Source organism: Cervus canadensis, chromosome 11, assembly GCF_019320065.1.
Source record: "Cervus canadensis isolate Bull #8, Minnesota chromosome 11, ASM1932006v1, whole genome shotgun sequence".
Lineage (NCBI taxonomy): Eukaryota > Metazoa > Chordata > Mammalia > Artiodactyla > Cervidae > Cervus > Cervus canadensis.
Window position 1 is genome coordinate 51,408,080 of NC_057396.1, and position 23,485 is coordinate 51,431,564.

Sequence of the window (23,485 nt, forward strand, 5' to 3'; positions counted from 1 at the left end):
TGAAAGACAGAGGAGAAAAAGAAAGATATATCCATTTGAAGAATAGTGCGGAGAGATAAGAAAGCCTTCCTAAGTGATCAGTGCAAAGAAATAGAGGGAAACAATAGAATGGGGAAGACTAGAGATCTCTTCAAGATCATTAGAGATACCAAGGGAACAAAGATAGGCATGATAAAGGACAGAAATGGTATGGACCTAACTGAAGCAGAAGATATTAAGTAGAGGTGGCAAGAATATACAAAGAACTATACAAAAAAAGATCTTAATGACCTAGATAACTACAATGGTGTAATCACTCACCTAGAGCCAGACATCCTGGAGTGTGAAGTAAAGTGGGCCTTAGAAAGCATCACTATGAACAAAGCTAGTGGAGGTGATGGAATTCCAGTTGAGCTATTTCAGATCCTAAAAGATGATGCTGTGAAAGTGCTGCACTCAATACGCCAACAAATTTGGAAAACTCAGCAGTGGCCACAGGACTGGAAAAGGTCAGTTTTTATTCCAATCCCTAAGAAAGGCAATGCCAAAGAATGCTCAAACTACTGCACAGTTGTACTCATCTCACATGCTAGCAAAGTAATGCTCAAAATTCTCCAAACTAGGCTTCAACAGGACGTTAACCAAGAACCTCCAGATGTTCAAACTAGATTTAGAAAAGGCAGAGGAACCAGAGGTCAAACTGCTAACATCCACTGAATCATTGAAAAAACAAGAGAGTTCCAGAAAAACATCTACTTCTGCTTTATCGGCTACAGTAAAGCCTTTGACTGTGTGGATCACAACAAACTGTGAAAAATTCTTCAAGAGATGGGAATACCAGACCACCTCACCTGCCTCCTGAGAAACCTGTATTGCACGTCAAGAAGCAGCAGAACTAGACATGGAACAACAAACTGGTTCCAAACTGGGAAAAGAGTATGTCAAGGCTGTATATTGTCACCCTGTTAACTTACATGTAGAGTGCATCATGCAAAATCCTGGGCTGGATGAAGCACAAGCTGGGATCAAGATTGCCGGGAGAAATATCAATAACCTCAGATACGGAGATGACACTGCCCTTATGGCAGAAAGTGAAGAGGAACTGAAGAGTTTCTTGATGAAAGTGAAAGCAGAGAGTGAAAAGGCTGACTTAAAACTAAACATTCAAAAAGCACAGATCACAGCATCTGGTCCCATCACTTTGTGCCGAATAAATGAGTAAACAGTGGAAACAGTGACAGACTTTATTATTTTGGAGCTCCAAAATCACTGCAGTTGATGAGTGCAGCCATGAAATTAAAAGATGGTTGCTCCTTGGAAGAAAAGCTATGACCAACCTAGACAACATATTAAAAAGCAGAGACATTACTTTGCTGATCACGGTCCGTCTAGGCAAAGCTATGGTTTTTCCTGTAGTCATATATGGATGTGAGAGTTGGACCATAAAGAAAGCTGAGTGTTGAAGAATTGATGCTTTTGAACTGTGGTGTTGGAGACGATTCTTAAGCATCCCTTGGACTGCAAGGAGATCAAACCAGTCAATCCTAAAGAAAATCAATCCTGAATATTCACTGGAAGGATTGATGCTGAAGCTGAACCTTTGGCCACCTGATGCAAAGAGCTGACTCATTAGGGAAGACCCTGATGCTGGAAAAGATTGAAGGCAGGAGGAAAAGGGAACAATAGAGGATGAGATGGTTGGATGGCATCGCTGACTCGATGGACATGAGTTTGAGAACACTCTGGGAGTTGCTGATGGACAGGGAAGCCTGGCATGCTGCAGTCCATGGGATCGCAAAGAGCTGGACACGACTGAGTGACTGAAATGAACTGAGCCAATCTTTTGGGCTTCCCAGGTGGCACTAGTGGTAAAGAACCCACTTGCTAATGCAGGAGACACAGGTTCAATCTCTGGGTCAGGAAGATCCCCTGGAGAAGGGCATGGCAACCCACTACAATATTCTTGCCTGGAGAATCCCATGGACAGAGGAGCCTGGTGGGCTACATTCCATAGAGTTGCAAAGAGTCAGATGACTGAAGTGACTTAGTACAGCACAGCCAATCTCTCATTACTACAGTTCCCTCTTATAGTTAATGATTCTTTATAGTAAACTTTCCCTGTTCAAATAACTGTGGCTTGTCTCTCCTGATTGGACCCAGACTAATAGCATTTTTAACCCAAAATTTTCAGTCTGTGATAAGTTTTTGTACATTCTTTTTGTTCAGTAAATTTAAATTAGCTAGTATGTATTTATCCTCTTATTTACAAAGTCATTTCATATCTATTATTCTTTAAATTATCTTTTTAAAAGCAACCTTTTATTCTTCTTGGTTTAAAGTCTTAGCTTCTGTTTAATCTTTTTGCTTTTGTGGTTAATTGTTTTTGTGTCCTATTGAAAAACTCTTTGCCACTCTAAGGTCATGAAGATGTTCTCCCATGTTTTCTTCTAAAATTATACTATTCTACCTTTCACATTTAGATCTGCAGTACATCTGGAATTTATTTTTTATATAAGAAATGTGAGGTTGGGGTCCAGATTCATTTTTTTCCCCATGTAAATTAAATAGCCAGTTGATCCATTTACCTTTATTGAATACACTGTCCTTTTCATACTGTATTCAGGGTCATGTTTGTCATAAATATAGTGGCTAAATTTTAGTTTGTTCTTGGAATCGTATTTGTTCTACTTCTTTATCTTCTTCTTAATAGGCCTTGATATCTAGTTGTATAAATATTCTAGTTTTGTTGGTACAGAAGATGTCTTGAATCAAGTTTAGAATCAGGTTATCAATTTGTCCCCAAAAAACCTGCTGGGAGTTTTATTAGTATTATATCTTGCACACCTTTTGTTAGATTTGTACCTAGGTATATGACCTGTGTTGAGGTTATTGTAAATTATATCAGTAGCACCACAGCTGCAGTTAGATTGTCAGTCTAACTTGAGTCAGCAATGTCTTTAATTTAATACTGTATTTCCTTAGCTGTATATAGAGATAGGGTAGGTGTAAAATCTGTCTTATCTGGATGCCCAGTTGTACTCAAATACACAGTCAAGTAGAAAGAAAGAATTCATCAGGAGTACAGACAAAAAAGGAAGTCACATACAAAAAATTCAGACTAGCTTTAAAGTTCTTCATAGTAATATTCAGTCTGGAAGACAGTATAATAGTACTTAAAAACTTTTGAAAAAAAGACACCAAAATTTTATAACTAAGTTATCTTTTGAGTATAAAGCAAAAGACAATATTCTCAAGCGCTTAGGAAGTAAAGGAATACAGTACCTGTAAATCCTTGAAGAAACTGCATGAAGATGAATGATGAAATCTAAACAAGTAAAATGTTTTTTTTAAAGGCAAAATGGACCGCTCTTTCAGAAGCATTGGTATAAGCTGCTTTTTCCAACTCAATTTTTGCTGTTATCTTTGAGGTTTATTCTGAGATACTTTTGCTTTTTACCTTGAGAATTTATTTCCTCTAGTAAATGTTCTGGTTGAAAATTCTTAGTTTCATTTGTCTGAAGGTATCTTTATTTTGCTTCAATTTCTGTAAGAAATTTTTGTTGAGGAGAAAATTACTGTCCTTTAGCACCTTGTAAATATCTTTCCATCATCTTTCTAAGAAGTCACCTACTTAATTTTCGCTAAAGGCTAACTGTGTATCTTTAAGTGCATATGTGTGTGCTCAGTCACTCAGTGGTGTCCAACTCTTTGTGACCCCACGGACTGTAGCCCACCAGGCTTCTCTGTCCCTGGGATTTTCTAGACAAGAATACTGGAGTGACTTGCCATTTCCTTCTCCAGAGGATCTTTCCAACCCAGGGACCGAACCCATGTCTCCTGCATCTTCTGCATTGGCAGGTGAAATCTGTAGCACTGAGCCACCTTCTTTTAATTTAAATTAATATTGATTAATCTCATTATCTTCTTGTGCTTTTTCTTTTTCTGTAGGGAATACAGTGAGTAACCTGATTATGATTTTACCTCCAATTTTTGGTGCGATGCAGAGTATTAGAAGTGGACTGGAAAAGCGGTACATTGCTTCCTATTTAGCACTCACAGGTATGTATAACACTTCATCTAAAAATGATATAAAAAAAAATAATGTACAGTATTCAGTTGGTTTTTCTTATTCATTCCTAAAATTGTTTCTTGATTTTGTGTTGTTTATTACACAACTTGAGCATATTCTGAGACTTCTGAATTAAATTACACAAATCTTGCCAGTATTTGAACTGTTTTGAGTAAATTAAAAAAAAAAAACAAGATATTTCAAGCATCCAGAAAAGAACAAGGATAATATAACAAATATACCTGTGTATGAAAAGGGAATGTAACCTTCTTTATTCAGAAGGGGGCAGTCTCAAACTAGGAATCTTTTAAGTCCCCCCAAACCTTTACTCTTTCCATAAAATAGACCCCATCAAAGTCAGTCTGCATCTATGCAGTTACTGTAATAAGAAAACAGAAAATGAGAATCAATACCTTTTGGCTCGTGGTTATTCTTTTCCCACTACTAATTATAAAGCAGAAAGAAACTGCAGTACAATATTCCTAACTGAATTAGCCTCAAACCAAAAAATGGATAAAAATTTAAAAACTAATAAAATTAGTTTTAAACACCAATAAAAATTAATTAAAGAATATTAACGGAAATAGCTTCCTCACCTCCCCAAAGAAATAAAATTAAATTGATTAAACTTAGGAAAGAAATGAATCCTGAATTACAATGTGTTGAGTACTTAATAAAGACTATTTAAGAAAGGAAAAAGAAAAAGAGACACAGAAAGAGAATGAAAATGAGATAAAGAAATAAAGAGTCAGAGAAAAAGTGATTGAGATGGAAGACAGGCAAAGAAGATTCAATATGATTGTAATTGAAGTTCCTGAAAAAGGAAAATAAAACAATGGTACAGATCTTATATATAAAACTATAGTTTTAAAATTAATTTGAAAGATCACTTTTTGAAAATGGAAGACCTGAATCTAGATTTTGAAAGGTGCATTTTTGTATTGTAAAACTGACTTGGAATGGTCAACTCAGAAAAAGACTAGTAGAATTACTGGATTTTAAAAATAAAAATTAAAAAAAATTCTCACAGCTCTAGGGAAAAAGACCAGATTACTCATAAGGGCAAGAAAATTAGGCTGGCACTAGACGTCAGCAACATAAAAAAGAAAAGCATCAGTGTAACTGCATTTTTAGTGCAAACCAAGGATTTTACATTCTAACCAAGTTGTTTTTCAGGTATCCAGGTTGTGGAAAAACAGTTTTAAACATATAAGTACTCTTTGAAAACTGCACACATGACTCCTTCCAGATGAATCCATGAGTATTGCTCTGTTTAATTTAGTAGCTGCTAGCCACATGTGGCAGTTTAAATTTAAATAAGTGAAAGTTAAATAAAATGGGAATTTCAGTTCCTCTGTCACATTAGCCATGTTTCAAGCGCTCAGTATCCGTATGTGGCTTATGGTCGCCACATTGGGCAGTGCAGGTATAGAACATCACCTTCATTACAGAAAGCTCTACTGACTGTGTTGACTGGAGAATGATGTTCATTCAACTAGGAGAAAACTAGGCAGACTTGGGCAAAATGTCTGATAATGAACTTTTAATACATTTAACTATAAATCTAAGATTAAAACAATGATGGGATAAGGACTGAAGAATAGTGTATGGACATTATATGGTCTAGTGAAATAGAATAACAGATTTTAATATGCTACATTCAGTACAAGACAAATGGGGTGAACAAAATATATCAACCATTACCTGGAAGACCTAAAGAGCATAACCGATAAACTCGATCTTATGGTTTTATGCTGAAGTTTACACCCTGATAACAGAATATACCCTCTTTTGAAGTACACACAGAACATTTATAAAAACAGTAAGTTCTATTAAGTAGAAATATTAAAACAACATCCTCTGGTCACAGTGCATCCATGCTAGAAATTAACAACAAATTCAAACCATAAAAAAGATCTTGCTCTTCAAAATTTTAAATCTTCTACTAACTCTTGGTTGAAAGGGAATATAGAAATGGAAATTACAGGATTCCTAAAATACAGTTGCAACAAACAGTCTGCATATCAGAATCTATGGGGATTTATATAAAGCCACCATCAGAGGATAATCCATAGGCTTAAACAAATAATAATAAAAGACAAAAATGAAAAGTGAAAAATTAATTAAAATCTCATCTCTAAAGGCAAGGAAAAAACCATAAAATAAAGATAAAAGCAGAAAGTGACAAGATAGAGAACAGAAAAACGTAGATCTAATTAATGAATCAAAATCTATTTTTTTAAGAAAAAAGTAGACAACTAGCTAACTTTAGAAGAAAGAAGCAGGGACTTCCCTGGTAGTCCAGTGGTTAAAACTCTGTGCTTTCAGTGCAGGGAATGCTGGTTTGATCCCTGGTCAGGGAACTAAGATCCTACATGCCATTTCGTACTGCCAAAAATAAATGAATCAATAATTTTTTAAAAAAGAAAGCAAACATGAACATTGAAATAAGAAATGGGGACTTCCCTGATGTTTCAGTGGTTAAGAATCTGCTTTCCAATGTAGGGAATGAGGGTTTGATCCCTGGTTGGGGAACTAAGATCCCACTTGCTATGGGTCAACTAAGCCCACATGCTACAACCAACACCTAGTGTAGCCAAAAATAAATAAATGAATAAAATATTTTAAAGAATAAGAAATGACAAAGAGGAAATGTCCACTGAAACAAAAGAATAAATTTCAAAAACTCCATGTAAATGAATAAATTTAGAATTGGCTAATTTCCTAGGAAAATGCAATTTGTCAGAATTGATCCAAAAGATAGAAAGCTTTATCAGACTAATTTTTATTTAGGAAATAGAATAACTTATTAAGGAATTCCTCTGCAAGCATTGCTGTGTCCAGATAGTTTCAAAGAGTTCTAGTAAACTTTCAAAGACCAGATAGTTACAATACTACATAAATTTTTCGAAAGCATAGATAATGAAAGAAGACTTCCAAATTCTTTTTATGTGGCAAACAACCTAATAAAATGCCATAAAAATAAATTTAAGGACTAATATCATGATTATCAGTGCAAATATCCTATGTAAATTATTAGCAAACCAAAGAATCGAACTACTGATACATATAACATCATTAATGAACCTAAAAAACGTTGTGCCAAGTGAAAGGAGCCAAAAGATGCAAAGGACCACATTGTATGATCCTATTCATATGCAATTTCTAGAAGAAGCAAAATTATAGAGATAAAGAGCAAATAATTAGTTACTTGTGATTTAGAGTGTATGTTGACTGCTAATAGGCATAAAGAAATTTGGGGGTTGATGGAATTCTCACAGAACTGAACTGCGATGATGGTAGCACAACTCTTTAAATTTACTAAAACTTAAAACTGTACACTTACACTGAGTGAATTTGATGGTATATCTCAATTCTTGTTTAAAAAATAAAAACAAGTGGACACAGGACATGGAGGAATGTGCACATTGTGTGAGAGAAGAAGGGATGTTTAGTTCCTACGTCTCAGGGGTGGTGTTGAAGGAAGAAAGAAAATAGTAGAGCAGAATAAATATATATAGAACATTTTAAGTCAGTGATGGCATGTATAGGTACTGAGACTCTTTTCCAGTAGGATGCAGCTACTTTTCCTCTTGTCCTTGACAAGTAGAATCCAAACAACCACTCCTAATTGTTCAAGATTAGGTAAATCTTATTTGTCTCTGATTTTGAGAATTTTTTATTCTCTCTTGCAAGGATCTGTGTCTTTTTTATATATAGAGAGAGGAATTCTATCCTTTAACATTTTATTTATTTATTTATTTTTGGTTATGCTGGGTCTTCATTGCTGTGTGGGCTTTTCTCTAGCTGCAGTGAGTGGGGGCTACTCTCTAATTGCAGTGTATGGGCTTCTCATTGTTGTGGCTTCTCTTGTTGTGGAGCATGGGCTCTAGGCACGTGGGCTCAGTAGTTGCAACTCCCAGAGCACAGGCTCAGTAGTTGTGGCACACAAGCTTAGTTGTTCTGTGGCATGTGGGATCTTCCATTATCAGGGATCGAACCTGTGTCTCCTGTATTGGCAGGAGAATTCTTTACCAGAGCTACCAGGGAAGCCTGGATCCATTCTTTATTAAGTGATTTCCTTTACAAGTTAAAGACCTCAAGTTATTGTTTGATCTCTGTACAGATATGATGATTTGAGAAACTATTTTACATACAGTAATCTGCCCTCTTCTAGTATTCTTGTGACTATGTGGAGGAGCATAACTTCCTAAATTATTTTTTCCTGTAACCTTCTTCTAACTGAAGAATGTTAGGGGATAATTTTTAGACAAATCTCTTTGTTATCAGTATCTCTTCATGGAAAGTCATCCTCATAGAATTCATTCTCTGAAGTTCAGAGAAAGCCCATGAGCTCAATTTCTTTCTTTTAATTTCTTTTCATTATATCACTAATATATGTTAACAGATCCTTATCCATATCCTTGGAACCAAAATTATTTCTGAACTCAGATTGTTTTTTAATTCTAGAAAATTAATAGACTATGTTTGCTAGTATAGTATACTAAGCCCGCTGAAACCTGGGACAGCACCCTGCAGGTGAACATATCCATATTGCTGCTTAACATGGAAATATTCACACTAACTAGGCTTAATAATCACTATAAATAGCCTCATTTCCAATTACGTCAGGCTTTGCTATCAAATGAATTTGTGACAAACTTAAAGAACAAAACATCTTCTGGTTTTAAAAGTTTTTTTTGGAATTGTCTTATTAAACAAGCTATGTAAATTCATCTCTCTCTTGTCTTCTTTTGAAAAGTAGTAAGTAGTAAACAGAATGTAGTCTCACATTAGGGAACTAATACACCAAGACAACTGGAATTTGTCTCTAGAATGGAAGATAATTCAAATTTAAGAGATCCATTAATTCTATTTATTATATTAATTGATCTAAGAAGAAAAACTACATGATTATCTCCATAGATGTTGTAAAAGCCATTGTCAAAATTCAGCAACCATTTCTGATTTAAAAAGAAAAACTCAAGGAAATAAGAATTCACAAATCCTGTCTTAACATGATAAGATACACAGATCCATCTTGAAGTTAGCATTAGGAATAGAAGCATTCCTAGAAGGTCAAAACAAGGCAAGTATGTCTTTCTCCACCACTATTTAAAGAAGTATTAGAGGTATTAATCAATGCATTTCTGTGTGTATTTATGACCAAAAATCTATAATAATTACTTAATTGATATGAACTTTTTGGCATTGAGGGAGATTTTGCAAAAAGAATTGGGAACTTTGATGTTGTGTAGAAGTATATTAGGAGCAGATTGTCATGAGGGTCATTGTGTTCTGGCTCAGAGCCTATTTTAGTAATTTTTAAAATTTATTCAGCAGATTTTTACTAAGAATCAGTTATACCTAGTTATGTGTTAGGTATAACTCTCAAGCGTCCCAGGTGGTGCTAGTGGTAAAGAACCTGCCTGCCAATGCAGGAGATGTAAGAGACATGGGTTTGATCCCTGGTTGGGAAGATCTCCTGGAGCAGGTCATGGCAACCCACTCCAGTATTCTTGCCTGGAGAATCCCATGGACAGAGGACCATGGCAGGCTACCGTCTTTGGGGTCACAAAGAGTCGAACACGAATGGCTGAAGTGACTTAGCACACACATAGCTCTCAAACCATTGTTCATTGGAGCTTAGAGTTTAGCAAGGGAAACAAATTAATCTGATAAATTTATAATTAAGTGTGCACTAACAGGGGCTTTCCTGCTGGCTCAGCTGTAAAAGAACCTGCCTGCAATGCAGGAGACTCGGGAGGAGTTGCAGGTTCACTCCCTTGGTCAGGAAGATCCCCTGGAAAAGGAAATGGCAACCCACTCCAGTATTCTTGCCTGGAGAATCCCATGAACCAGCCCATGGGGTCACAAAAGAGTTGGACTGGACTTAGCAACTAAACAGTAGCAACAATGTACCACCAGTGTGGTGTTATGATGGAAAGGTACCAAGTACAGTGAGGAAGAATGAGGGAAGGTAAGAGTGAAAAACACTACTAACATCCCATGTCCCTGAGCAACTGCCAGGTCTTCCGGTAAGCCAGATTTCACTTTAGTCCACCTGCCTGGTTATAATTGCTTTGGAACTACCCAATCCCTTTATCTTTTTCTTTCTTTTTGTTTATTTTTCTACTATATTATATCCCAAATATGTACATTTTATGAAAGGAAGAGATATTCATAACAGATCAATGGAAAAACAAAAAAATGTCCTCTCATTATTTTTCTAATAGATCTCAGTAAAACTTGCTGTTAAAACGAGAGGGAATAAGAACGTAATGCTTGTTTTAAAAACACTTTAAAAATCAGCCCTGTATTGGTTTTCTACTGCTCCTCTAACAAAGTACCAAAAAAAAAAAGGGTAAGTTTATTATTTTGCAGTTCTTGAAACTAGAATTCTGATACAAGTCTCAGTTGGCTAATGTCAACATTTCTGTCCTTTCTGAAGGCTGTTGGGGGAGAGCCTGAGTTCCTTTCTGAAGACTGTAGGGGGAGAGTCAATTTCCTTGTCCTTTCCAGTTTATGTGGCTGCCCACATACTGTCTTCTGCATCTTGACTTGGTCCCTTTTCCTCCATCTTCAAATCTAGTAATTTTTACATCTCTTTGACCATTCTGCCGTAGTCACATCTTCCAAAGTTTCCTGCTTCTGAACACTCAGATGGTTAAGTGGTACACTGTTTCCTCACTGTGGTCAGACGTCAAATGGATCAAAAGAGATGTGTATCAGAACATGTCTGTAGTCTTGCAACCTTGAAAAACTATGGTAGTATACCAGAATATTTGAATCAAGAGGTTCCAACCTGGTGAAATTTTTATATGCTTGAGAGACTCTTTAAACCATGGTAAAATGCTGTGATTATGAACATCTAGTTAGAAAATTCTAACTAGATACATTGGTGCATTTGACCTCTTTATCTGATTCCATTACTAATTTGACTGCCTGTTTTTACTACGTATAGCCATAACCATGTCGGCAAAGTTGTTTTTCCCTGTTACTTGTTTTTCGGAATGCTGTAGACAGTTCCTAAAAATGTGAATTTTATTTTCACTTTGATGTCTCCGACTTTTTAAGGGAGACTGCGATGAAATGTTGGCTGAATCACCCTTACATTAATTAAATATTTTATTCTCTGTGTGATTGAATCAATTAATTTGCAAAAGAAAGAAAAGGACAATGCTTAGATTCCTTTTTAAAATATTGTCAATTTCTAATGTGTATAATTCAACGTTCAATGAGTATTGTTTTGCTTTAACACATTTAGCATTTGTTTCTTAGCTAAAAGAACTCAAGTTTCCTATTCTTGAATTTCTTATTTGTGTCAATTTGAATAATATGTTACAAAATATGTACTTGCTGATAAATTGTAGCTTGTCACTGGTGAAAACTGACTTACTAGCTAAATTTTACCAGTGTTCTCTTTAGGCAGTGTGCCTCTTTTGATTCAACCATTTTCTCTTTGAATGAGATAACCTATTTGAAAATCTATATTCCTAGGCAAGTTGGTCCTAACCTGGACCCTCTGCCTTACTAGTCTCATTTTCCATAACTCTCACACATGTACCTTATACTTGAGCTGTATCAGCCTATTAGCTGTTTTTAGTGCTGTATATATTTTTATATCTCTACCTTTAACCTCTTAGCTGGTGAACTTGGCATGTATGTCAGTCAGGACTCAGTTTAAGTGTCATTTCTTCTAGAAAGCCTTCCTTTTAAACCTTCCTCAGCCCCATGATAGAATTAGATGACCCACTGAATATGATGCATATCTTTATCACAGCACTTAATGCATCATATTGTATTATCTGTTTACTTTTTGATTTTCTCTTAATACTCATTAGTAGTTAAGAGGAAAAGTAGCAGAACATGATCTTGGAGAGATTTAGGCATGGGCCAGATCACGTCAGGTCTCACCATAGGCCAGAGTGAAGAGTATGGATATTATTCTAAAAGCCAGTGGAGGGTTTTAGCAAGAGAGTGACATGATCCTATTTGTGTTTTTAAAACATCTCCCTGAGTATCTGGGGAGAATCTATTTGTGGACAGTAAGAGTGCAAGCTGGAAAACCAGTCAACAGAGACTACTGCAATGGCCCAAGTGAGAGGTGATAGTGGCCTAGACTAGGATAGCATCAGTGGAGATCGGAGAAAAGTGGATGTTCAATTCAGTTCAGCCGCTCAGTCATGTCCAACTCTGCGACTGCATGAACCGCAGCACGCCAGGCCTCTCTGTCTATCACTAACCCCCAGAGTCTACCCAAACCCATGTCCATAGAGTCAGTGAAGCCATCCAGTCATCTCATCCTCTGTTATCCCCTTCTCCTCCTGCCCTCAATCTTTCCCAGCATCAGGGTCTTTTCATATGAGTCAGCTCTTCGCATCAGGTGGCCAAAGTATTGGAGTTTCATCTTCAACATCAGTCCTTCCAATGAACACACCCAGGAATGATCTCCTTTAGGATGGACTGGTTGGATCTCCATGCAGTCCAAAGGACTCAAGAGTCTTCTCCAACACCACAGCTCAAAAGCATCAATTCTTCTGCACTCAGCTTTCTTTATAGTCCATCTCTCACATCCATACATGACCACTGGAAACACCATAGCCTTGACTAGACGGACCTTTGATGACAAAGTAATGTCTGCTTGTTAATATGCTGTCTAGGTTGGTCATAACTTTCCTTCCAAGGAGTAAGTGTCTTTTAATTTCATGGCTGCAATCACCATCTGCAGTGGTTTTGAAGCCCAGAAAAATAAAGTCAGCCACTGTTGCCACTGTTTCCCCATCTATTTGCCTTGAAGTGATGGGACCGGATGCCATGATCTTAGTTTTCTGAATGGTGAACTTTAATCCAACTTTTTCACTCTCCTCTTTCACTTTCATCAAGAGGCGTTTTAGTTCCTCTTCACTTTCTGCCACAAGGGTGGTGTCATCTGCATATCTGAAGTTATTGATATTTCTCCCAGCAATCTTGATTCCAGCTTGTGCTTCATCCAGCCCAGCGTTTCTCATGATGTACTCTGCATAGAAGTTAAATAAGCAGGGTGACAATATACAGCCTTGATGTACTGCTTTTCCTATCTGGAACCAGTCTGTTGTTCCATGTCCAGTTCTAACTGTTGCTTCCTGACCTGCATACAGGTTTCTCAAGAGGCAAGTCAGGTGGTTTGGTATTCCCATCTCTTTCAGAATTTTCCACAGTTTATTGTGATCCACACAATCAAAGGCTTTGGCATAGTCAAGAAAGCAGAAATAGATGTTTTTCTGGAACTCTCTTGCTTTTTCGATGATCCAGCGGATGTTAGCAATTTGATCTCTGATTCCTCTACCTTTTCTAAAACCAGCTTGAACATCTGGAAGTTCATGGTTCACGTATTGCCTGGCTTGGAGAATTTTAAGCATCACTTTACTAGCATGTGAGATGAGTGCAGTTGTGCTGTAGTTTGAGCATTCTTTGGCATTGCCTTTCTTTGGGATTGGAGTGAAAAGTGGATGACTCAGGATGTATTGTGGAGTTAATGCCTGTTGGACTCATTAACGGATTAAAAGTGGGAGTTGGGAAAAAGGAAAGATTTTCAAAGTTTCTTTTCAGGTTTCCAGTTTGGACAACTGTGGAAAGAGAAAATCTGGCATTGTTTTGATTATATTGAGTTTGAAATGCCTGTGAGACATTAAATGAAGAACTAAGTAGGCATTTAAATACATGGCATTGGAATTTTAGAGGTGAGGTGTAGACATCATTGTTATAATTTGAAGCCATGGGAACTGATGAGATCACCTAGAGGATGAATATATTGAGAGAAGAAAGCCCAAAGAGAAACATAAATACCACAGGTTCATCACCCAAAGGCAGAATCTGGCATCCTGACATGTTTTAATTGCCATATTTAAAAATTTTAAATGCTTTAAAGTAATTTCCCACATTTGAAAATTGAGAGTTCCCATAAAAATTCAGATTTTTGCCTTCTCTTGAATAATTTGAAAATGCAACATCACTAAGCCTATATTTCTATGCAGGGGCAATCAGTCTAAGCTCTGTTCTTCAGTATGGTCTGTCCAGTTGAGCACAGTCTCTACACCGTTTCTTGTTTGTTTTTTTAACTCAGCATGTTTTAGTCAAATATCTCTCTAGGCATTTGAATTTACAGAGCCTGATTTACATGTTAAGCATAGAAGGAGCCAACCAAGGAACCTATGAGGAAGCAACACCAAGATAGGAAATCCAGCAGAACAAGATGTTACAGAAAACTAGAGCAGAACATGTCTTGCTTATTAAATACTATTAAGAGATTGAGGAGGATAAAAGAAAGGCTTTTTCAGTGGTGTGAATAGTTTTGAGGAAGGGATCAGAAAGAGAGGTGAGGAAATGGAGGCAGTTCTTTTGAAAACTCAGGAAAGTGAGGAAGCACAGGTAAATGGGACAGGAGGTATTAGAGACTTTGTGAACAGTCCATTAGCCAGGTGGCGATGGTTGATACAGGAGAGAAAGGTGATAAAGGACATGAAGTACTTAGAGACCAGGTGGTGCCCTAGACCACAAGAGCCCAATTGGCCTTTGCCTGGAAGCGGCGTGCTGCTGTGGGGACGGAGGGGAGGAGCGCCCTGGGCCTGAGGTGGTGGCAGCACAGAACACTAACCCATAGCAGCGAGAATCAGCAGTGCTCACGCAGAATCAGAGTGTTGTTTTAGGGTAAATATTTAGACTCAAACTGTATGTATGCACTGTGTTTATACAATCTGCCTCACTCTCTCTGCCTGTGAAACTCTCTAACTCAGATGTTACCTTGCCAGGCAAGGCTTTCTGTTCTATTGTCCACATTATTCCCAAATAATATTTTTTTCTCTTTGGTACTCATTTATTTCTCCTGTTATATTTTATCAATTCATTCCTAACATTTCCTCTACTAGTCATACACATATTCTTACTTTAATGGGAAATGCTGGATCATGGAGAAGGAAAAAGAAAAAAAGGAAGAAAGGAAAAAAAATCAACCAGTCACCAAACACTTAGTAAGTGTTCTCTATATGCCTGGTTCTGTGCTAGGTTCTAGAGATTCTATCAGTTCAGTTCAGTTCAGTCACTCTATTGTGTCCGACTCTGCAACCCCAAGGACTACAACACGCCAAGCCTCCCTCTCCATCACCAATTCCTGGAGTTTACTCAAACTCATGTCCATTGAGTCGGAGATTCTTTAGTGAGCTATAGAAACCTGGACCATACTTTGTCTTAGAATCTTTGAATTTAACAGTGATCTTTCACATTTAAGGTTCAACAAATCCTTGATAGGCCTTTAAAATACCAGCACACAGGTACCAGCACACCCACTGAATCAGGAGTTTCTGGGACAAGGGCCTAGCATTTGTAAAGATCTTGAGGCAAAATAGTGTTCTCCAAAAACTGATAACTACTGGTGTAGCCAGACATTATTTCTTAGATGCCTTGTACGGTTGACTTAACTGGGGCAAAAACAGAGGAAGATTTAAGTTAGGAGGTGCCATTTAAAATGGATCTGCAGAAACTGCTCAGGGGAGGGAACAAGAGATATGAAAGAGGGAAGCCAGAATGGGACAGGGCTACTCCTGTAGGCGTTGGTCTACTCACATGTCTCAAGAAGGTTCTGCTTGCTGCTTGCCCAGTAAATCTTGCCTGCTTGAGTTGTAAAAACAAATAAATAAAATGGATTTGGGATATACACTGAAGTATTAAGGGGGACATGATGCATCCAATTTACACAGATGTTTCAGAAAGATAATAATTTATATATGCATATGTAAATTATTAAAGTTGGTAAATCTGAATAGAGAATTTACAGGAGTTCATTAGACTATTCTTTCAACATTCTAAAGTTTGAAATTGTTTGAAAAGGCAAAAGCTGAAAGGAATGAAAATCGCAAAATAAATTGGATCTAGAAGTTACATGCAGAGAAGGTAATGGCACCCCACTCCAGTACTCTTGCCTGGAAAATCTCATGAAGGAGGCTGGTAGGCTGCAGTCCATGGGGTCGCTAAGAGTCGGACATGACTGAGCGACTTCACTTTCACTTTTTACTTTCATGCACTGGAGAAGGAAATGGCAACCCACTCCAGTGTTCTTGCCTGGAGAATCCCAGGGACGGAGGAGCCTGGTGGGCTGCCATCTATGGGGTCGCAGAGAGTTGGACACGACTGAAGTGACTTAGCAGCAGCAGAAGTTACATGAGATTTCAGTAAGCAGAGACAAAGGCTAGTGGCAGGTGGCGGTGGTGGTTTGGTCAATAAGTCATGTCTATCTCTTGCAACCCCATGTACAATAGCCTGCCAGGCTCCTCTGTCAATGAGGTTTCCCAGGCATAAATACTGGAGTAGGTTGCTATTCCCTTCTCCAGGGGATCTCCCCAACCCAAGGACTGAACCCACGTCTCCGCATTGTAGGAAGATTCTTTACTGTTGAGTCACCAGAGGCAGGTAGGATTGAATAATGAAAGGGGTAAGTATTCCAGGCCGAAAGAACAGGGTAAGCAGTGAACAAAGGCAGAACAGATTAGAAGATGAATAGTGTTGAGATGAGAGAAGTAAGCAGTCAGGTGTAACTGAACTACAAGTTCAGTAAAATGAACTGAATGGAGCCAAATTACGAAACTCCACATATGCCTTGCAAGGAGTTTAGTCTTTGTCATTAAAACTAACAATCATCAAGTGGGATGCTCATTCCCCAGGTAGTGAGAAATATGATCTGTTGGGGCAGGAAGAAAGCTAACACCTATTTGTATTTATTTATATCATTTTTTTAAATTTCTATTTTACATGTTTAAAAATATATGTAGTATCTTCACACAGCAGTGTGTATACAATTTATAAATAAATACACATATATGGAGTTCCTAAACAATTTTTTTTTGCTATCAAAGTAAGGAAACTACTCCTGTAAACATTTTCCTGCTTTGTAACCACAGTAATACTTTTTAATGCAGAAGTCAGTCCTGTTAATATGTGTGTGCACTTATGTATTTGTGTATGTGGATGTAGTTTTCAACAATTTACTTTGTGTTTAGGATGAAGTTCAAATCATAGCATGACTTTAAAAGCTCTTCTCAGTTTACTGCCTGCAAATCATGGCAATATTCTCACTGGATGCAACAGTGTTTATAGTCGAAGCCAAGCTCTTTTACTTCTTTGAGTGCATTGTCATTCCTTTATGTTGGATGATCCTTCTACATAGAATGATCTCATTTTTAAAAGTTCTTTTCACCTATTTAACTCCAGTTTGTTGTTCTTCTAGTCCTAGCTTATGTGTTACTTCCCCTGATATCCCTCTTCTGACTCACTAGACAAGGTAGTAACCCCTTTGTATAGACTCCCTTAGCTTTGAAATGGCCTCTCTCATATTTTTAGTGGCTTCCTAAAAGTTCTTAGGACAGGAAACATTTACCTCTTATTCACTCCTTTGTCCCAATGGAAATGCTTGGAACGTTGGTAAAAGTGAAAGTGAAGTCGCTCAGTCGTGTCCGACTCTTTGCGATCCCATGGACTGTAGCCTACCACGCTCCTCCGTTCATGGGATTTCCCAGGAATGTTCGTAGTTCAGTTTAATTGAGTTCAGTCGCTCAATCATGTCCAACCCTTTGTGACCCCATGGACTGCAACATGCCAGGCTTTCCCTGTCCATCACCAATGCCCAGAGCTTGCTGCAACTCATGTCCATCTAGTCAGTGGTGCCATCAACCATCTCATCCTCTTGTCCCCTTCTCCTGCCTTCAGTCTTTCCCAGCATCAGGGTCTTTTCCAGTGAGTCAGTTCTTCACATCAGGTGGCCAACGTATTGGAGTTTCAGCATCAGTCCTTCCAGTGAATATTCAGGGTTGATTTCCTTTAGGATTGACTGGTTTGATCTCCTTGCAGTCCAAGGGACTCTCAGGAGTCCTCTCCAACATCACAGTTCAAAATTTTCAGTTCTTCGGCTCTCAGCTTTCTTCATGGTCCAATTCTCATATCCATACATGACTCCTGGAAAAGCTATAGCTTTGACTGGACGGACCTGTGTTGGCAAAGTAATGTCTCTGCTTTTTCGTATGCTCTCTAGGTTGGTCATAGCTTTTCTTCCAAGGAGCAAGCGTCTTTTAATTTCACGACTGCAGCCACCATCTGCAGTGATTTTGGAGACCAAGAAAATAAAGTCTGTCACTGTTTCCACTGTTTCCCCATCTATTTGCCATGAAGTGCTAGGGCTGGATGCCATGATCGTAGTTTTCTGGATTTTGAGTTTTAAGCCAACTTTTTTACTCTCCTCTTTCACTTTCATCAAGAGGCTCTTTAGTTCCTCTTCATTTTCTGCCATAAGGGTGGTGTCATCTGCATATCTGAAGTTATTGATATTTCTCCTGGCAATCTTGATTGCAACTTGTGCTTCATCCAGCCCTGGCATTTCACATAATGTACTCTGCATATAAGTTAAATAAACAAGGTGACAATATACAACCTTGATGTACTCCTTTCCCAATTTGGAATCAGTCCATTGTTCCATGTCCTGTTCTAACTGTTGCTTCTTGACCTGCGTACAGATATCTCAGGAGGCAGGTAAGGTGGTCTGGTATTCCCATCTCCTCCACTAGCTTTGTTCGTAGTGGTGCTTCCTAAGGCCCACTTGACTTCGCACTCCAGGATGTCTGGCTCTAGGTGAATGATCATACCATCGTAGTTATCCGGGTCATGAAGATTTGTTTTGTATAGTTCTGTGTATTCTTGCTACCTCTTCTTAATATCTTCTGCTTCTGTAAGGTCCATACCATTTCTGTCCTTTATTGTGCCCATCTTTGCATGAAATGTTCCTTTGGTATCTCTAATTATCTTGAAGAGATCTCTAGCCTTTCCCATTCTATTGTTTTCCTCTATTTCTTTGCACTGATCACTTAGGAAGGCTTTCTTTTCTCTCCTTGCTATTCTTCAGATGGATATATCTTTCCTTTTCTCCTTTGCCTTTTGCTTTTCTTCTTTTCTCATGTATTTGTAAGGCCTCCTCAGACAACCATTTTGCCTTTTTGCATTTCTTCTTCCTGGGGATGGTCTTGGTCACAGCCTCCTGTACAATGTCATCAACCTCTGTCCATAGTTCTTAAGGCTCGCTGTCTATCAGATCTAATCCCTTTAATCTATTTGTCACTTCCTCTGTATAATCATAAAGGATTTCATTTAGGTCATACCTGAATGGTCTAATGGTTTTCCCTACTTTCTTTAATTTAAGTCTGAATTTGGCAATAAGGAGTTCATGATCTGAACCACGTCAGCTTCTGGTCTTGTTTTTGCTGAGTGTATAGAGCTTCTCCATCTTTGGCTGCAAAGAATATAATCAGTTTGATTTCGGTGTTGAGCATCTGGTGATGTCAATGTGTAGAGTCTTCTCTTGTGTTGTTGTAAGAGGGTGTTTGCTATGACCAGTGCGTTCTCTTGGCAGAACTGAAAAGGCTACTTACTGTATGATTTCAACTGTATGACAGTTTGGAAAAGACAAAACTGTAGACAGTAGAAAGATCAGTGGAGTAGAGATCAGTAGAAAGATCTCTTGCCTGGAGAGTCCCATGGACAGAGGAGCCTGGCGGACTATAGTCCATGGGGTTGCTCAGAGTCAGACATGACAGAGCATGCACACACACATGTGAATTGCATCTCAGTAAAGCTAATATATTTTAGCAAAAATTGGTGGTTTTCTTTCTAGTGGCAAAATATAAAATATTGTATGGAGAGAGGTGATATTCTGTTATATTTCTTTGCACTCTAAATGGAGTTTCGAAAGGAAATAAACTGTAGAGGTTTTTTGAAAGATCAGGCTTTAATGTGATATAATAAACAGTGACAAGAGAATATTTGGAAACATTTGGATAAAAACAACCCTTGAATGAGACATAGATTAAGTGGCCAGTCTACCTTTCAGGATAAATAGTCATCCACCTCATTTTTATTTTTTTACTTTATAGTATATTATGTGATTTAAATAGCTCAAAAGGTTTGGTTTTTTCTCCTGCCATTAATTTATCTAATTTTCTGATTTCTCCTTTGAAAAAGGACAGCCACCATCCCACTTCCTCATTTCCTTAGTAAGATGAGTTCAGTAACTCTTTACTTCTCTCATCTCATTTTGAGCACTAAAAAAATGTGATAATATCCATACTGATTCTTTTTTAAAGAGTAACAAAGCGTTTGAAATCTTTCTCTAATGGTTTTGTTCAAATGATTTGATAACATCCACATTTACTGTGTTTGTTGGGCTACCTGTTATATCCTTGAGACAGACTCCTGGCATCATTCTTGCTTTCGCTGGCTTCTTTTGTAAGTCCCATCTTCTCTGCTCGTATGGTAGAGAGAGAGAGAGAGAGAGAGAGAGTGTGTGTGTGTGTGTGTGTGTGTGTGTGTGTGTGTGTGTCTGGCTTCTTTTGTAAGTCCCATCTTCTCTGCTCCTATGGTAGTGTGTGTGTGTGTGTGTGTGTCTGGCTTCTTTTGTAAGTCCCATCTTCTCTGCTCCTATGGTAGAGTGTGTGTGTGTGTGTGTGTGTGTGTGTGGCTTCTTTTGTAAGTCCCATCTTCTCTGCTCCTATGGTAGAGAGAGAGAGAGTCTGTCTGTGTGTGTGTGTGTGTGTGTGTGTGGCTTATTTTGTAAGTCCCATCTTCTCTGCTCCTATGGTAGTGTGTGTGTGTGTGTGTGTGGCTTCTTTTGTAAGTCCCATCTTCTCTGCTCCTATGGTAGAGAGAGAGAGAGAGAGAGAGAGAGTGTGTGTGTGTGTTGTAAGTCCCATCTTCTCTGCTCCTATGGTAGAGAGAGAGAGAGAGAGAGAGAGAGTGTGTGTGTGTGTGTGTGTGTGTGCGCGCGCGCGCTCTCAGTCGTGTCCAACTCTTCCCAAAGACTGTGCTTCTATGGCAGTGTGTGTGCGTGCGTGCCCGCGTCGCACTCTCGGTCATGTCCACTCCCATGGACTGTAGCTCCTCTGTCCGTGAAATTTTCCAGGCAAGAATACTGGAGCAGTTTGCTTTTTCTTTCTTCAAGGGATCTTCCCTACCCCGGGATCAAACCCATGTGTCCTGCATCGACAGGCGGGTTCTTTACCAGCTGAACCACCAAGGAAGTTCTCTTCATGCGTATCTTTTTTTTCTCCCCATATCTCCACTTACTGGTATCTTCTGTTTATTGGCCTGTCTCTTCCATTAGCCTGTATGCTTCATTAAGGCCAATGATTGGATCTTACCTTTGTACCTCAGCGTCTGTAGTTGAATTTGGCAAATAGAAAGTACTCAATAAAGGCTTATTGAACTGAGCTTCATCACAGTAGTAGCTGTATTATCAGGTGTAATCGGGAGTGATATTTATTATGTTAATTTTTAAAGAGTCAAAGTTATAATTATTGAAAAATACATATACCCATCTTTAAGTTTTATTTTAATTTAAGCATAGTGGTATAATCTTTGACAACGATTTGATGCAGAGCATGGCCTTTGAATATAGTACCCTAATTATAGTTCTGATGGTCTTTTTTGCATTGAAAAACAAACAGAAAATTTTAAAACTTACAATGAAAACGATTTATTTAAAATAGAAGCAGTTGGAAAGAACTTTGGGGCATGAATACAGAATTTTCCCCAGTTCGTAACATATATCCACAGATATCAAGAGCAATTTTTATTAGCAACTCAATTTTATTAATTCTGTTTTAAACATTTCTTGAAATATTTTAAATAGTTTTTATAGAAACAGTAGCTGTCTTTTTGCAGTCATATTTCTGTTAACTAAATGCAGTGGCATTAGCAAGTTTCAGAACAAACAGACATAACTGATTGGTTCTTATTAAGCATATACTTCAAGTATTTGGATTAGAAATAGAAAGAAGTACTGAAGAGTAGCTAACCAGCTCTGAGCATTAAAGCTTACCCCTAGCATCCATAATACATTTTATGCAAAAGAATGGAGAATATTGATTAATTTAGTAAATCACTTACTGGAGGGAATTTATGAGAATTTATGCTTGTTTTTTTTTTCTGTTCCAAAATTTCATCAATTATAGACAGAGCTTAGGCAGGGTCTGGTATATCTTTCCACAGGATTTCATAAATTTGTTCTTAAAACTCAGTGCTTTAAAATGTCTTATTGTCTTTTCAAGTCACTCTGGCCCCACACAAAGAATTTCATGCTAATTGTTTTTTTTTTATTTGTTTGTTTTAATTTCAGTGGTAGGAATGGGATCCTGGTGCTTCCACATGACTCTGAAATATGAAATGCAGGTCAGTAATGACAAAATTGACTAAATGCTTATTTCTCTTAGTCTAGAGACACTTCACATTTGAGGAGAGAGCAAATTACTAGATGATGATATTGAGACAAGAGAAAAAAGATGAGATCTGTAGTCCCTGGAGTTTTTACTTCAGACCAAGGGATCCAGGTTGAATAAGTGAAGTAAAGGGGCAAGCAAAGAAGTGGTCCAGAGAGAAACTAAGCAAGAGCAGTATGAGTTTTTGACCACCTCTGTTACGGCATGTATAGCTTTAGAGCAGGATTGGAAAGTAAAATGCCATACAGACATCCTGGTAAGATAAAATCAGTTCACCAAAACAATGTATTCTTATTCTTAGCTGCCTATATTCCCTTATGTCTCTTTTATGGCCTCCAGTTGAATGGTCTGGTTCCTTTAACTAGCAGGGTTTTAGAGCTATGCAAGGATTTATATTTACTGTCCTCGCCCCAAGGGGGCCATATAGGTTGTCTGGAATCTTTTAACCTCTTTGTTCCCCATTGCTAACCCAGAAGCTTCTAGAATAACACCGTCCAATAAAAATATAACGTTGAGGTTCATGTTGAGGTTTGACAGCAAACAAAAAAATTCTGTAAAGCAATTATCCTTCAATTAAAAAGTAAATTTGAAAAAAAATATAATGTGAACTACTTGTACAATTTCCAGTAGTCTCCAGTAGTCACATTTTAAAAAGCCACATTAAAAAGAAATAGGTGTAATTAATTTTAATAATATATTTTAACTCAGTATATCCAAAGTATTGCTATTATTTCAACATGTAATTGATATAAAAACCTATTAACGAAATGTTTCACAGCCTAAAATTGGGTATATATTTTACACTTGCAGTGTATTTCAGTTTAGATTACTCCAAATGCTCAATAGCCGCATACGCCTAGTGCCTACTGTATTGGATAGCGCTAATCTGGAAGGATCTGTTTATATAACAGTCTATGAATTACTAATTACAGCCATATTAAAATATGAGTGACATCTATAAAACTAGTGGCATATAATCTTCAAAAGTATCCATGGTCATAAAATGAAGAGACCGAGGAACTGTGCACGATTGAAGGAGACTGAAAGGACGTGAGAAGTAAACGGGCGGTGTGATTCTGGACCGGACCCTGTGAGTGTGTGTGCCCGTGCTTATACTTACGATATTACTGGGACGCTTAGAAAACTTAAT

At 37.8% G+C, this 23,485-nt stretch overlaps 1 protein-coding gene across 1 annotated transcript in view; it reads left to right on the top strand.

Annotated features, from left to right (window-relative positions):
* ACER3 (alkaline ceramidase 3) overlaps positions 1 to 23,485 on the top strand; it is a 152,403-nt gene that overhangs the window by 53,291 nt on the left and 75,627 nt on the right. Inside the window, exons 2-3 of the mRNA XM_043481536.1 lie at positions 3,928 to 4,038; positions 22,236 to 22,288. Of these exons, the coding sequence (XP_043337471.1) occupies positions 3,928 to 4,038; positions 22,236 to 22,288 (164 nt within the window). The remainder of the gene's footprint in view (positions 1 to 3,927; positions 4,039 to 22,235; positions 22,289 to 23,485) is intronic.